Genomic DNA, 13,364 nt, shown 5'->3' on the forward strand with positions numbered 1-13,364 from the left:
GCAACATGAACAAATTTTTATTAATTTCCATTTTATTTATTAGATAAACAACAAGAATTGGATATACCATCTTTGCGAATTGATGAAGGTAGCGAGAATGTTTCAAAAGCAGTACCACGTAAAGAAAGGCCAAGGGGTCCTCACACAACGATGTCCCAAATATCTGGCATTAATAGAAAGCCGTTGTGTCACACGAATTCCTTCACCGGCGAGAGACTTCCGGTTCACGGTGTTGAAACTCCGCATGAAGATATGTTGGGCAAATGTTTGATAGAGATCGATCGTTGGGGAATCGATATATTCAAGATCGAGGAACTGAGCAACGGACGGCCATTGACTTGTGTGGCTTACACCACCTTCACCTCGAGAGACCTTCTCAAACAGCTGATGATCCCGCCAAAGACCTTCGTGACCTTCATGATGACACTCGAAGATCACTACGTTAAAGACAACCCATTTCACAATTCGATGCATGCTGCCGATGTGACCCAGAGTACCCACGTCTTGTTGAACACCCCTGCTTTGGAATCGGTGTTCACTCCATTGGAAATAATGGCGGCACTTTTCGCAGCGTGTATTCACGACGTTGATCACCCTGGCCTCACAAATCAGTTTCTCATCAACTCCAGCTCGGAACTTGCCTTAATGTATAACGACGAGAGCGTGCTCGAAAATCATCATCTGGCCGTTGCGTTCAAACTTTTGCAGAACGATGGTTGCGATATATTCTGCAACATGGCCAAAAAGCAAAGGCAAACTGTAAGAAAAATGGTTATCGATATGGTGCTTAGTACTGATATGTCAAAGCACATGAGTCTCCTCGCCGATTTAAAGACGATGGTTGAGACCAAAAAAGTAGCCGGTTCTGGTGTTCTATTGCTAGATAACTACACGGATCGTATACAAGTATTAGAGAATCTAGTTCATTGTGCCGACTTGAGCAACCCTACGAAACCCTTAGCTTTGTACAGGAGGTGGGTGGATCTCCTAATGGAAGAATTCTTCAGACAGGGCGATAGAGAGAGGGAAGCCCATATGGATATTAGTCCGATGTGTGATAGACACTCCGCGACTATAGAGAAAACCCAAGTGGGCTTCATCGACTATATCGTTCATCCATTATGGGAGACTTGGGCAGATTTGGTCCACCCAGACGCACAAGACATCCTGGATACATTAGAAGAAAACCGCGACTGGTACCAAAGCATGATACCGCCGAGTCCGCCAGCGGAGGAGGCGCCGGACCCTCAAAAGCCCGGGATTAGGTTACAAGTGACGCTTGAAGAAGGTGAAGCCGAAGCGGAGGCCCCAATGTGACGGAGGCTGCTGGGCCTCTGCAGGAAGCTGACCGAAAAGGTGCAGCAGTGGTGGCGTGTACGGCAATAAGGCGCTGGCGCCCCGAACTTGCCACCCCGCGCTGGCGCGGCCTTCATTCACTTTCTTCGCATCGCTTCTGACTGAATCTCTCATTTAACGTGTTATTTACACGTTCATCCCCGATCCCCGCAACACGTAAATTATTATGAAACAAACCAATAAAAAAATCTATACAAAAAAAAAGAATAAATAAAGTAACCCAAAGGGAGTGTATGTTCTGTTTGGCCTTCCCAAGAACCCTCGTTATGCCTTACTTGTAGGAATGAGTCGTGCCCTGCTCTCAGTACTGAACATCTGTATATATTTCATAATGTCTGTCAGTGTAATACTCAGCCCCATATATGTATAGATAAATACGTGTCATATGTCAAGCTATGTTACACAAATAAAGCTCTCTCCATTTTAAATTCGTTTTTTATTTAATATCTACAACCTAATTATAACTTAAAAGGTGACTAAAATAAATAATTATTTATTTAATTCCAAAATGTTTATTAAACTTGATCAAAACACACACACTGCAAAAGCATGCTACTTATAAATGTAACTGCTAAATATTTGACCTTAATAAATATATTCCAATCTCCTTAATTCAGTGTATTTAATCCAACTCTAAACTCTTAATAACTACATCTAATAACACAATATGAATCGAGTAAAATAAAAATATCTCCTATGTATTAGTGAATCCAACAAATTAAATAAAAATCAAAATGCATCACCTTAAATATAACAAAGCTGCCAAAAATATAAACAAAAAAAATAATATCAAAGTATTAACAACTTCATCAACATTTTATTCTGACTAGAAATAACTAGATTTAGATTTCTGAAATGGCAAGTTCTCGAACTATTTAAAAATTTAAATTTATGGCTTATTTTGAAAATTTACTTCCTAATCCTATCTCTTAAATAGGCAAGTATTGAATCTGTTCCTTGTTCTAAAATTGCATACCTTGGTTGTCTAAATCTATTTCCTTTTAATTCTAAATGTCTAAAAACATTTAAAACTCAATTAACAAGTTAAAATAGAAAATGTAAATTTACCTTAATTGTTTCATATTTCCCAATTCCGGCGGAACTGTTCCAATATCATTATTTGATAAATCAAGGGTTGCAAGCCTTTGTAATTGTTTTAGTCCATCCACGTTTATATTTGTGACCTGATTATCAGAAATTAATAGTATTTCCAGGTTTTGCAAAGCATAAATGCAATTAGGTACAGAAGTAAATCTAAATATAAAAAAATGTTTTATGAGCAATTTCTTCTTTATGACATTATTACCTATTATTTGATAAAATTAATTCACGCATATTTGGTAATATAGAAAATCTTTCTGGTAACTCAGTTAAACAATTTCGTGAAAAATCGATAAATTGAAGCCGGACGAAATCACATAAAAAATCAGGAACAGTTTTTAAAACGTTGACGCTTAAATTCAGTTCAGAAACATTTTGTGAAACCAGTTTTAATCTAAATAAAAGCATAAATCAAATCATATTTATTATATTATAATAAATTAAAATGTACCCTTCAGGAACAACTGCCAATTTATTTTTACACAAATCAACAATAGTCACCTCTGCAGCTAAAGCATCTTCAAAAACTGTATCTGGAATTGAGGTCAAATCTTTCATCCCTAAGTTTAACGATCTAGAATTTCTCATCACATATTTGTTTGGAAATTCCGAAGTTTCTACAGGTAAAGGTTTAAAAGCGTGAGATGGTGAAACTTTCATATCTTCTTCATTCAATTTATCTCTTAAGTGTTTTAATATTCGACTCGTCCCTCCTTTTATAATATCTTGTCGTATATTTTTCAAAACATTCCCTTCAACTTGAAGGTTTTGTAAATGCGGTAAAAGCCCCAACGTATTTGGCAAGCTGGTTAAATCGTTATTAGTTAAATCCAACCGAATCAAATGTTGCAACATAGCTATTTCCTTTGGCAACTCTTTAATTTTGTTATCTCTTAAATCCAATATTTTTAAATTTGCTACATCCTCACAAAATTCTTTCCGAACGCAATCGATAAAGTTATTTCCCATATGGATTTCTTGGATATGTTCACAACCTTCGAAGTTAGGCAAATCATCAATATCGTTATGCTGAGCATGCAACATTTGCATTTTTCTCAACTCTCCCATCGCGTTCGGTAATTTTTTTAAATTGTTATGTGTTACGTCCAATTTTATTAAAGCTAAAATAATGCATAGCCCAAAAATTATTATTCAAGGCGATTAATTTTTAATGTTGTTACTTTACCCCTTAAGCTTACAATATCTGGTGGTAATTCTGTTAATTTGTTATGAGATAAATTTATATCGTTTAAGCGAACCAAATATCCCAATCCCAGTGGTAATGTTGTTAAATTATTATGGGATAAATCCTGTAAATTCACATTAGCATTTTTATTAACAAGCTTTTTATTTTAATCAATGAAGGAGCAAATAATAAATAATGTATATAGCAGTACACTCTTGTTTTTATATGTCTATAGCCACTTGCCTTCCTATAAAAATGAATAAAAAGAGGAACATGAAAGTCAAAAAATTCATATTTAAAAATTGAAATGAACTTTTTACCACACTGGGGTGACAAGCTACGTTTTCCTGTAAAGGAATGCAGATTTAATGCAGGTCGATGTTAACCGTTAATTACAGATTATTTTTGCGTGGGCCTTCATATCTTAGGGTTAAAAAGGGTTGAAATCCGGTAATATTGAGAATAACAAAATTTGAACGCAATAAATCGTTATGAACAAATGGTTTTTGCTTTAAATGAAAAGCTGTATTGACTGGTTTCAAAGCAATAGATCAGACTCCAGAGCATGTTAATTAATGAACAATTTTCCTGCTATACAACCTAGGTCTTCCTTAAAAGATAATCTCAGGCCTAAAAGAACCTAAGGAAGATCGTTATTACACTTAGTAATGTTGGTGTCTGGCAGTTATGGCTATTTTCAAGGAACTGTGAGATCTCTAAAATTCTGTTGCTTTGGAGATGTGAAATAGAAGAGAAGTTTTGATTCGAATTGTCGTCCCTGATAATGGGTGATAGTGCTTAGAACGCCAAATCGATTGAAATTTGAGAGCAATTTGAGCGCTGAGAGCAAAGGCCAACGCGTGATACGTTCAATTACGGTGAGTTCTTATGAGCAGCCAAGGGCCGGATTGAGAGGACCGACCAAAATCAATGTTAATATAGTCAAATCGAAAATATTTCTTAGGTCTTATGCTTCAGTAAAGCACACTTAAGCTTGCTCTCAGATTTTCTGGCCGGCCACTCGTCTCTAAACTTCCATCTATTCAAGATTAAACAAGCTGAAGATCAAACTTGCAGCAACAAAAAAAATATTTGTGGACAGTCTAAACCAGAAATTGCCTTCCATGCAAAAAATGTCTTAAGAATTTAATACTAATATAAATATCCAACTATCAACAGTTAACTAACTACCAAAAGTTGAATAATTGATTTGGCTTGAACTAAATGTTTGAGAGAAAAATGTTAAGGTTCAGTTTTATTGTTTATAGATTCTGATAAAACTGATCGCATATTTTATTGAGCCATTTTACTTGAGGCGACTATCATCAGTGAAAGAGCAGATTGTGGAGATGGGTGTGCAAGAATGACGGATTTTCATAAAAATTCCAGGAAGTGACTGACTTAATTTTTGCAAATAAAATGTTTTTGAGAGAAGATATAAAGGAGTTAAATTGATTGCGATATTTGGTAATCTGTGATGAAAATTTATCATCCCTAAGAATATTACTATGGCATTAACCCTAGGTAGCAAAAGCTGAATGCCTTCAGCAGAAATATGGAGACTTAAAATATCTAAAGCAGCAAAACCAAAAACAAATTTTGTAGGTTGAATGTTTATGTTATAAGAGCTTAATCTCTCAAAAAACATTTACAAATGAAGATAATATTCTTCTTCTTTGTGACTATAAGTGCATCACCTAGATATACAAAAAAGAAATCAAGGCTAGAAAGAAGAGTCTTTCTTTTCTTCATCTTTATAGGAAGGAAAGTGGTGCTGAGGTTGATGTCAAATTCAACAATTCCCAAACCCTATCAGTGATAAAAAGAAAATCTACAACAAATCCATAAAATATGTTTAGTGGAAACTTTTTTACTGATATATATTTTTATTTCATAAAATGATGCAATATTAAAACATAATTACCAATTTACAGTAATCAAAATACATTTAAGATTTAAAAATAATCAATTTTAGTCTCTTACCAACTGTTGAAGCATCACTAAATTTCCAATTTCAGCAGAAACCTCCTCCAAATTGTTATAAGACACATTGAATTGTACTAAATCAGGAAAGTTAAAGCATTCGTCAGGTAAATTAGTAATTTTATTATGGCTTAAATTAATTTTTGTAAGTTTTTTCAACATTCCTACTTCTTTAGGCAATGTTATAAGGCAATTATCTTGTAACTAAAAACAATAATTTAGAGTTAATTTGATTTTGTTTTGATTATGTTCCTACATTAAGAACGGTTAAATCTTCAAACATTTTAATATCAATTGGAATCTCTTGTAATGTATTTGAACTTAAATCTAGATAATTAAGTGGTTTAAAACTCCACCAGGCATCGTCAGGGGATTTTCCCAAATCATAACTAACAATATTTTCATCGTCATTGTACATTGTAAACATTGTTGAAGGCACTAAAACAAATTTAGAACAATTTAAAGGTTTAATTTTTAGATATAATTAATTATTACCTGTGCCCATTCCACGTCCAGATAAATTTAATTGGCCCGTTCGTCTAACAACTTTTATCATTCCCTTTGTAAGTTGAGTATCATCTTCCATTTTCGTTTGTAAATGAAATACCGGATTTAGAAGTTTACGTCTAGACTTAACCTGTGAAGCTTTTGCCATCCTTTTTATACTTGTTTATTTGTAAATTGATTTGCAGCACTGATTATATCATCATAATTCTACTAATTCTCATAACCTTGAATTTGAGACGGAGGTTTAAACGAACATAACCTTGAAATTTATACAAACATAACCACAAAATTTTGACATGTACATAGAATAGAGTAGATACAGAGCAAAATGTTGCCGCACTTTTATTAATTACTGTTTAGATATTATAACCTTTTATGTAATAACTTAAAAACTTATCGTTTGATATCAAATACAATACAATTTTGATCATTTAATAACAGATAATTTTTTTATCTCTATTTTATTATCTCAACCCCCACCCAAAACCTTCTAAAATTTCAACTGAACTAATAATTTGTGTTCATTTCGTAAATTTTTCATTGAACCTGAAACATTCAAAATACAAGCGTGCCGTATGAGTTGCTCGTGTTCAAGGGGTTTTTAAACGTTTCAAAATAGAATTCCGAATGGAAAATGATCGGCAAACCCACTCCAAAACAAAATCCAAGAAGAAATCGAAAGACATCAATTTGGACAACATAGATGATAAGACCTCTGTCCTTTCGATTGTGTGTCGAATCTGTTTTGACGATTCCAAGGATGAAACTATTATAACTCCGTGCCATTGTAAGGTAAATACTAAAATTTTTTGCTTTTATTATAATATACAATAACTATTAATAAACGAAAATTTCAACAGGGAACTGTTGCATTTGTCCATCGTAGTTGTTTAGAAAAATGGCTTGCAGAATCTAACACCACATCATGCGAGTTATGTCATCACATATATGAAACAGAACGTGTGCCAAAATATACCGCTAAAGAATCTGTTTGGCAATGGATAAGACATCAACCACAAAACTTAGGATTTCGTGTACGAAGAATAAGATGTGATTTAATCGCTTGTGCTGTTTTAACACCTTTAGCGATAATTATCACTTACATTTGCCTTTTCTCAGCCGATTATTATAATCAACAGAAATACTCAAACATCCCCACAGCACGATGGACCTCAATTTCATTATTAATAATGATAGCAATAATGCTTTTTGGATATTACATTTGGGTTTACATTGTTGTTGGGTACCATGGAAGAATGTGGTATTATTGGTGGCAAAGAGAGTGTGTTGTAAGGTATATTCCACCTAGAAGAAGAAGCATCCATGTTGAAACAACTTTTGATATTGGTCCTATTGAGACCACACCTTCAATGGAACGCGTTTTGGAGTTAAGTATGGGAGATAGCAATGCTACAATTGGTGAGGAAACATTTACAGATACAAAAGAGGATGTTGCGTTAGTCGTTGAAGAGGAGGGTTCTGCAGCTAGTGTTAGCAGTTTGGCTGTAGAAATTGAGCAACCTGGTAATAATATTAAGTAATGTAACTGTGATGTCATTTGTGTTAAATTTGTTATTTACTGTTATTATCATAATTCATTTATGATAATTAATTATTAATTTTGTTGATATTTAAATATGGATTTAAAAAAAATCTAAATTGGCCAGAAACCTTAATCCATCAGATATAGTATTTAATATAAAATTTTCAATATTAATTTTAAAGCACTTAAAATATTTCGCACATTTATAACATTGTAAACTATACATAAATAGTTGTGTTGTTTATACTTCCTAAATGTAACTTATATTTCAATGTACTTATTCAATAATTACCTATAAAAATGTGAGAGTCTGAAAATAAGGTAAAAAATGTGGTAAGAATCTGTTTATTCTATGAATATATTGAGATAATACCATGATGAAAGTAATTATAGATTTTCAGGCTCTTATGGGTAGTTTTATGGTCATTAACTGTTGTAATATTGACATTAGAGGCAAAAATTAAGAAAAAAAGTTACAAATGTCTCTTGTGATGATAAATTGTAATTGATACTTAATCTTTCTTATTAAAAATCATATTCTTAATATTAACTAAAGACATTTGAATGTCTTATGTTAGCGGTAAAATTTTGAACACAAAATATGTGTACCATTACATTTTACTTAATCTTAATTATTAACAAAGAATATATAAAAAATGTAAAGTTTAACACAATTTATTTAGTGAATATGCAGAATTATGGACAATGAGGATTGCTTATTACTACGCTTTTAGAAATGCTCAAAGTTCTTTTCCTTGTCATTTTTTTATACTAACACTGCTTCATGTAGATAACTAATATCTATTTGGATAATACCAACTCTAAAATCTCATCAAAACACAATTTTGAAATTAAACATTATTTTATTTTGTATTAAGAAGCTATAAATGAAATTACACTCAATATGTAACAGCATCCATATAGACGAAAATAAATATATTTTCAAGGAACACTTGAGACGTATGTTAAAAGAGTCGTAACGATATTAAGGATTGCCAAAATCGGCTTCAAATCAATAAACATTGGAACCAATTAGTTCCAATATTGTTAGAACAAGAGTAAATAACGGGACCACAGGCTTCATCCGCCCAAATATATGATCAAATGAAAAGTGAGGGAAGTTTACATTAGTTGCAGTAATGGTCTGGATCAAAATGGCCTCTAAACAAGAATTAGAAATTACAGACGAGTCAAAAAAATAACTACATAAAGAGCAACAATCCCAAGCAGCTTGAATAGCTTTTTAATCACAGATACGTTCTCCAAAAAATCAAAGCTTAATATATTCATCATCTTCGGCCAACATTTAATATATCTTAAATAAGCTGCAGTTATAGATAAAAATAGCCAAAGCATAAAAACATACACGACATGTACAAATAAAATTTCACTATTTTTAATAATAAACTTCTCAATCTCGGTCATTGAATCGGAATAAATAGCGCAAACGTTATAAATAGAACTAAATCCACTACAAACGAGTTGCATTTAGGAACATGTCGCAACTCCTAGTTCTTGTAATGTCTCTTAGCTTCATTCGGCTTCCACTAAAATATTCAGAATGTAAGAATACTCAACCACAAGCGACACTTCTGGGAAACAACCTCATAGAGATTTTTATAAACCAGTATCAAGTGAGGTGACACTATTTTCATAGTGATTCAAGTAAATCAGTAGCGTCGCATGTGGTTTGCAGTCTACCGCCCATCTCGGACTTGTACCCACCTTGTAACCTTAATATCAAAGCTGAAAAACGAGAAAACTGATATTGAATATTATTTAAACGAGAAATATACACGGTAAGAAACAGCTTGTTACAAAGTTATCAGCAGTTAATTATGAAAGAGTAAAGAAATAAGCTGTTACTATAGTCATATTACACCTCAGTACATAATGAAAACACCAAGAGAACATTTTTTTTAAGGCGGCAAAGAAGCAAGGCTGGGTGAAAAAGTACTTAAACGGTAGGGAGCATGTTATTACGAATGCAAATATAGGCGGAATTCTCATTGCACTTTCGTTGTTCACCAGTAATGTATTTATTTCGCTACTTAGTTATGTCGCACCATTCTCCAACGCCGAACAAATTTTAAAATCATTCGATCTGATTTCTTCACCTCTTATAATAAGAGTTGCTAGAGCCAATACTGTATACATCTGTTTGTCAAAAATCTTATATGAGGTATTTAATTCTAATTGGAACGAAATATTTATTCACCAGTATACTTTTTACACATAAAAACACATATGTAAATTGAAAGTTGCAAATTTATTGAGAATAAGATTAACTTGCATATAACAAGTGAAGATAGCTCTGCTCGGAATTGAACACCTATACCAGATTTTTGAAACAATTTTTAAGATAACTATGAATTAGCGGAATTATACAAAAAAATGCCCTTAAGAATGATTATTACTAAATTAGATTACGTTATATACGTTTTTCGGAGTGTACACGTTGTCACAAAACTCGTATTCAGAGAAATTGTACATACTAGAAGCTCACTTCTAATCGCAGACCAGATTAAAGCCACTTATATATTCGATTGTGAAGGGAATGTTTCATTCCCAAACTTACTTAAACCAGAATTCAATTTTAAACAACTAATTCTATGTACACAATTTCTTTGGTAGCCCCAATTACCCGACCAAACCAAGCAACGTAACGGAAAAATTACTACACTTTAATGCTGGCTGTTGTTGTTGTGTATTTGTTTCCAATTTAAACTTTATGGGTAGTAACATTGCGAAGCTTAGCATTATCTCAAGAAATACTTCTTCAAGAATTGTGCAACTTGCCAAGCTTTCTCTGGTGTCGTCAAAAGTATAGTACAGTTCTGATTTTGAATCATTATACATTTTTGTTTGACAACACTTTTGAGGTCTAATTACGTGTTTATACTGGAGATATTAATATAAATATACAGAATAAAAAGATTTTAGCTCTAGATCAGCATTCACCAACTAATTCATTTGGGCAATTAGTAATTATGTATAAATTGTTTTTATTATCAGACAAATTTACTCCCTAGCACGTCAAGAGTCTCCTGGTAGTGTATCCCAGTAAGAGAAACATTCAATATAAAAGTAGCTTTCTTTATTTGTATTGACAAGAACCGCCAGTTTTAGTGATACATTAATTTTTGAATATATAAATATGTTCCTTTATTTTATCTGGTTTGCTTTTTCATAGTAACTGATAAAAACGACTATACGTTCATTCGAACATTATTTATCATTGTACTCTTCGGAATTTTTGTTTTATCAGTTTTTAAATTTAATTTTTATTTATCGACTTACGCTATACATATTGTAAGCACTAAAACTTTGCGAATGGCCTTATGATTCATATACATCCATATATTTTAATTCATATACGTCCAACGATCTTTTAACAGCAATCTTGATGTTCAAAAAAAAATAATGCTTTTTAATTCATGTGACATAATTGTAATATTACAATTAACAAGACCTAATTGAAAGAGTACAAATAGTATGGCAACCAGTTAATATTGAATTAGATTTAAAAGATTTTTATTAATTCTGATGAATAAACAGTAGAGTTTGTTGATATTAGTATTTATTTAATGAGGTCTGGTTAATGTGATTTTTATGATAATGACAATACTTGCATTAATTTATCTAATTAATTTGCATTTTTCCCTTTTAGAGTAAAATGTATTTTATTTAATTTAATTTGAACTAGAATTTAGATTCTCTTGATATTATATAAAAGAAAATCACTAATACCTATTAGCACTTTCTTAAAATAAGATTAGACATGTCTTTATCAGGTTCCCATTAATGTGAGTACTGCAAATATAATCAGTAATGTTAAAAAAATAACTCATTTCATTACAAAGCACTATTTATATTTCACATACTTCACAAGTTAATGACATACATGTATATTTTATATTAAGAAATGTTGACAAATGTTTGCTTATTAGAAAAAAATTTGATTTGTTTTCTAATCATTTTCAGATGCAGATAACTTTTCTCGTCCAAATAATGTCCCTCCTTAAAAACATCAACGCCTTTTTTATTTACTACAGAAACATACTATATTTACAAAAGAAAGTTATATTTATTTTTGTATTGTGCAATCATGTTATGTGTAATCAATAAAATCATAACATTGTAAATGTTTTTGTTTTAATTTCTTTAATTTCATTTTATGAAGCTCTTCGTTTTATAGATACTTTTCCTCTAGCTAAATTGCTGATACTGATTATCTTGACTTTTGTTGAATCTGATTTCTTAACACTAATAGCTTCCACAGAAATTGATGAAATACTAGCTGGAAATTTGGGAATATCTTTTCCCTCAACATAAACCGATTGTCCACGATGAAACCACTTCCTTTCATACCATAGTTTACCATCTTCGACTCGTGTTTCAACTAGAGGAACGTCATTTCCAGATGATGTCACTTGCGCAGTTTGATTTTGAGTGTTATTAGAAGTACTGTGAGATGTTTCCCCTGGTTTTCTAATAGGCGTCATAATCTTTCCACGGTTGATTAACTTCAAATCATTTTCAATCTCTTTTTCATCTAATTGAAACACGGGTTGACATGCAACAGGTTTACGTCGTTTTTCCGGTACAGGAACCGGATCGTTTGGTCTTCTTCTTAATTTTCTAGTCATTACTGGTTTAACTTCCATTGAATCACCAGTTAATTCCATTGAATAACGTTCCGATTCAATCGCTTTACGTTTATCTTCAAAATCGGAAATAAGATTTTCTTTCAGATCAACTTTTTTATCTTCAAATTCTTTAGCAGCCGCTTTTTTCTCCAAAATATAATCGCGTTCGACACATTCAATCATATAATCCCTATAAATTGTGTTTAATCTGAGTCTTTCTTTATAAATAAGTTCTAATTTACGAAATTTTTTGTTATATTCGTGATGACTTCCATCTTGAAGTTGTTGAAGTTTCTTTTTAAGACTCGCCAATTTATCTTGGTACATCTGCTCTTTGATTTCTAATGGCTCTTCATGCCTTCCTGTATCGGTTTCGCTCGCATCTTCAGTATCTAATTTATCGTTTCAATAAAAAATGAGTTTAATTTAAATATATTTTAATTTTTACCTTCATCGCTATCATCATGGGGCTCATCATTTTCACGATCATCTTCTTCTTCATAACCTTGGTCTTCTTCGTCGTAATCATCTTGCATATAAGAGTTCAAATAAGGTGAACCCAAAAGAGACATTGTTCTACAAACATATCACGATCATTTCATTTGCTTTTATATGTTATAAAGACTTACCCTACGTATAAATTAGTTCATTACGAAATAATAATGAATGAAAACTTTTAACCATCTACTCAACTGACAGGTGACAGATATGATTGTTTATTTATTTAGCGCCACATGCGTTAAAAATAATAACTAACATTACATTTTTTTTAATTATTTCTTTTTAAACTTTAATTATATTGGTTTTATTAAACTATTATAACAACATTATTAACAATCAAAAAAACAAAAAATAATTTTTGAGTTATTTAGTACATATTTTTAAGTATAAACATGGCGCCATCTAATATCAAAAAGCATAACTAATACATTCAGGAAGTGAACATAATTAATATAAAAAAAATTAAATTAATTTATTAACTATATTTGATATTAACATTAAATGAAACATATCTTATCAAATATATATAAGATAATAA

The 13,364-nt window shown here is 31.8% G+C and overlaps 4 protein-coding genes across 19 annotated transcripts in view; 2 read left to right on the forward strand and 2 right to left on the reverse strand.

Annotated features, from left to right (window-relative positions):
- LOC111426935 (phosphodiesterase dunce) overlaps positions 1–1,784 on the forward strand; it is a 256,405-nt gene extending 254,621 nt beyond the window's left edge. For all 16 annotated transcript variants that reach the window (XM_071194357.1, XM_023061837.2, XM_023061841.2 and 13 more), the window contains one exon: positions 44–1,784. In XM_071194357.1, coding sequence (XP_071050458.1) covers positions 44–1,317 — 1,274 coding nt within the window. In that variant the 3' untranslated portion in view covers positions 1,318–1,784. The remainder of the gene's footprint in view (positions 1–43) is intronic.
- On the reverse strand, positions 43–6,563 carry LOC111426936 (leucine-rich repeat-containing protein 40-like). Its single transcript, XM_023061844.2, has 8 exons — positions 6,122–6,563; positions 5,883–6,064; positions 5,627–5,830; positions 3,644–3,767; positions 2,909–3,578; positions 2,663–2,851; positions 2,425–2,610; positions 43–2,371 (listed from the first exon to the last, which is right to left on the reverse strand). The coding sequence occupies exons 1-8, from the start codon at positions 6,279–6,281 to the stop codon at positions 2,266–2,268; spliced, it is 1,821 nt and encodes a 606-aa protein (XP_022917612.2). The 5' UTR covers positions 6,282–6,563; the 3' UTR covers positions 43–2,265.
- Positions 6,564–6,633: 70 nt separating this feature from the next.
- LOC111426939 (E3 ubiquitin-protein ligase MARCHF2-like) lies at positions 6,634–11,821 on the forward strand. Its single transcript, XM_023061846.2, has 3 exons — positions 6,634–6,925; positions 6,994–7,657; positions 11,661–11,821. The coding sequence occupies exons 1-3, from the start codon at positions 6,761–6,763 to the stop codon at positions 11,699–11,701; spliced, it is 870 nt and encodes a 289-aa protein (XP_022917614.1). The 5' UTR covers positions 6,634–6,760; the 3' UTR covers positions 11,702–11,821.
- Positions 11,822–11,839: 18 nt separating this feature from the next.
- Positions 11,840–13,062, reverse strand: LOC111426938 (sin3 histone deacetylase corepressor complex component SDS3). The gene is made up of 3 exons (XM_023061845.2): positions 12,955–13,062; positions 12,774–12,901; positions 11,840–12,717 (listed from the first exon to the last, which is right to left on the reverse strand). Exons 2-3 carry the CDS (start codon positions 12,895–12,897, stop codon positions 11,852–11,854), a joined length of 990 nt encoding a protein of 329 aa, XP_022917613.1. The 5' UTR covers positions 12,898–12,901; positions 12,955–13,062; the 3' UTR covers positions 11,840–11,851.
- Positions 13,063–13,364: the final 302 nt, after the last annotated feature.

Source organism: Onthophagus taurus, chromosome 2, assembly GCF_036711975.1.
Source record: "Onthophagus taurus isolate NC chromosome 2, IU_Otau_3.0, whole genome shotgun sequence".
Classification (NCBI taxonomy): domain Eukaryota; kingdom Metazoa; phylum Arthropoda; class Insecta; order Coleoptera; family Scarabaeidae; genus Onthophagus; species Onthophagus taurus.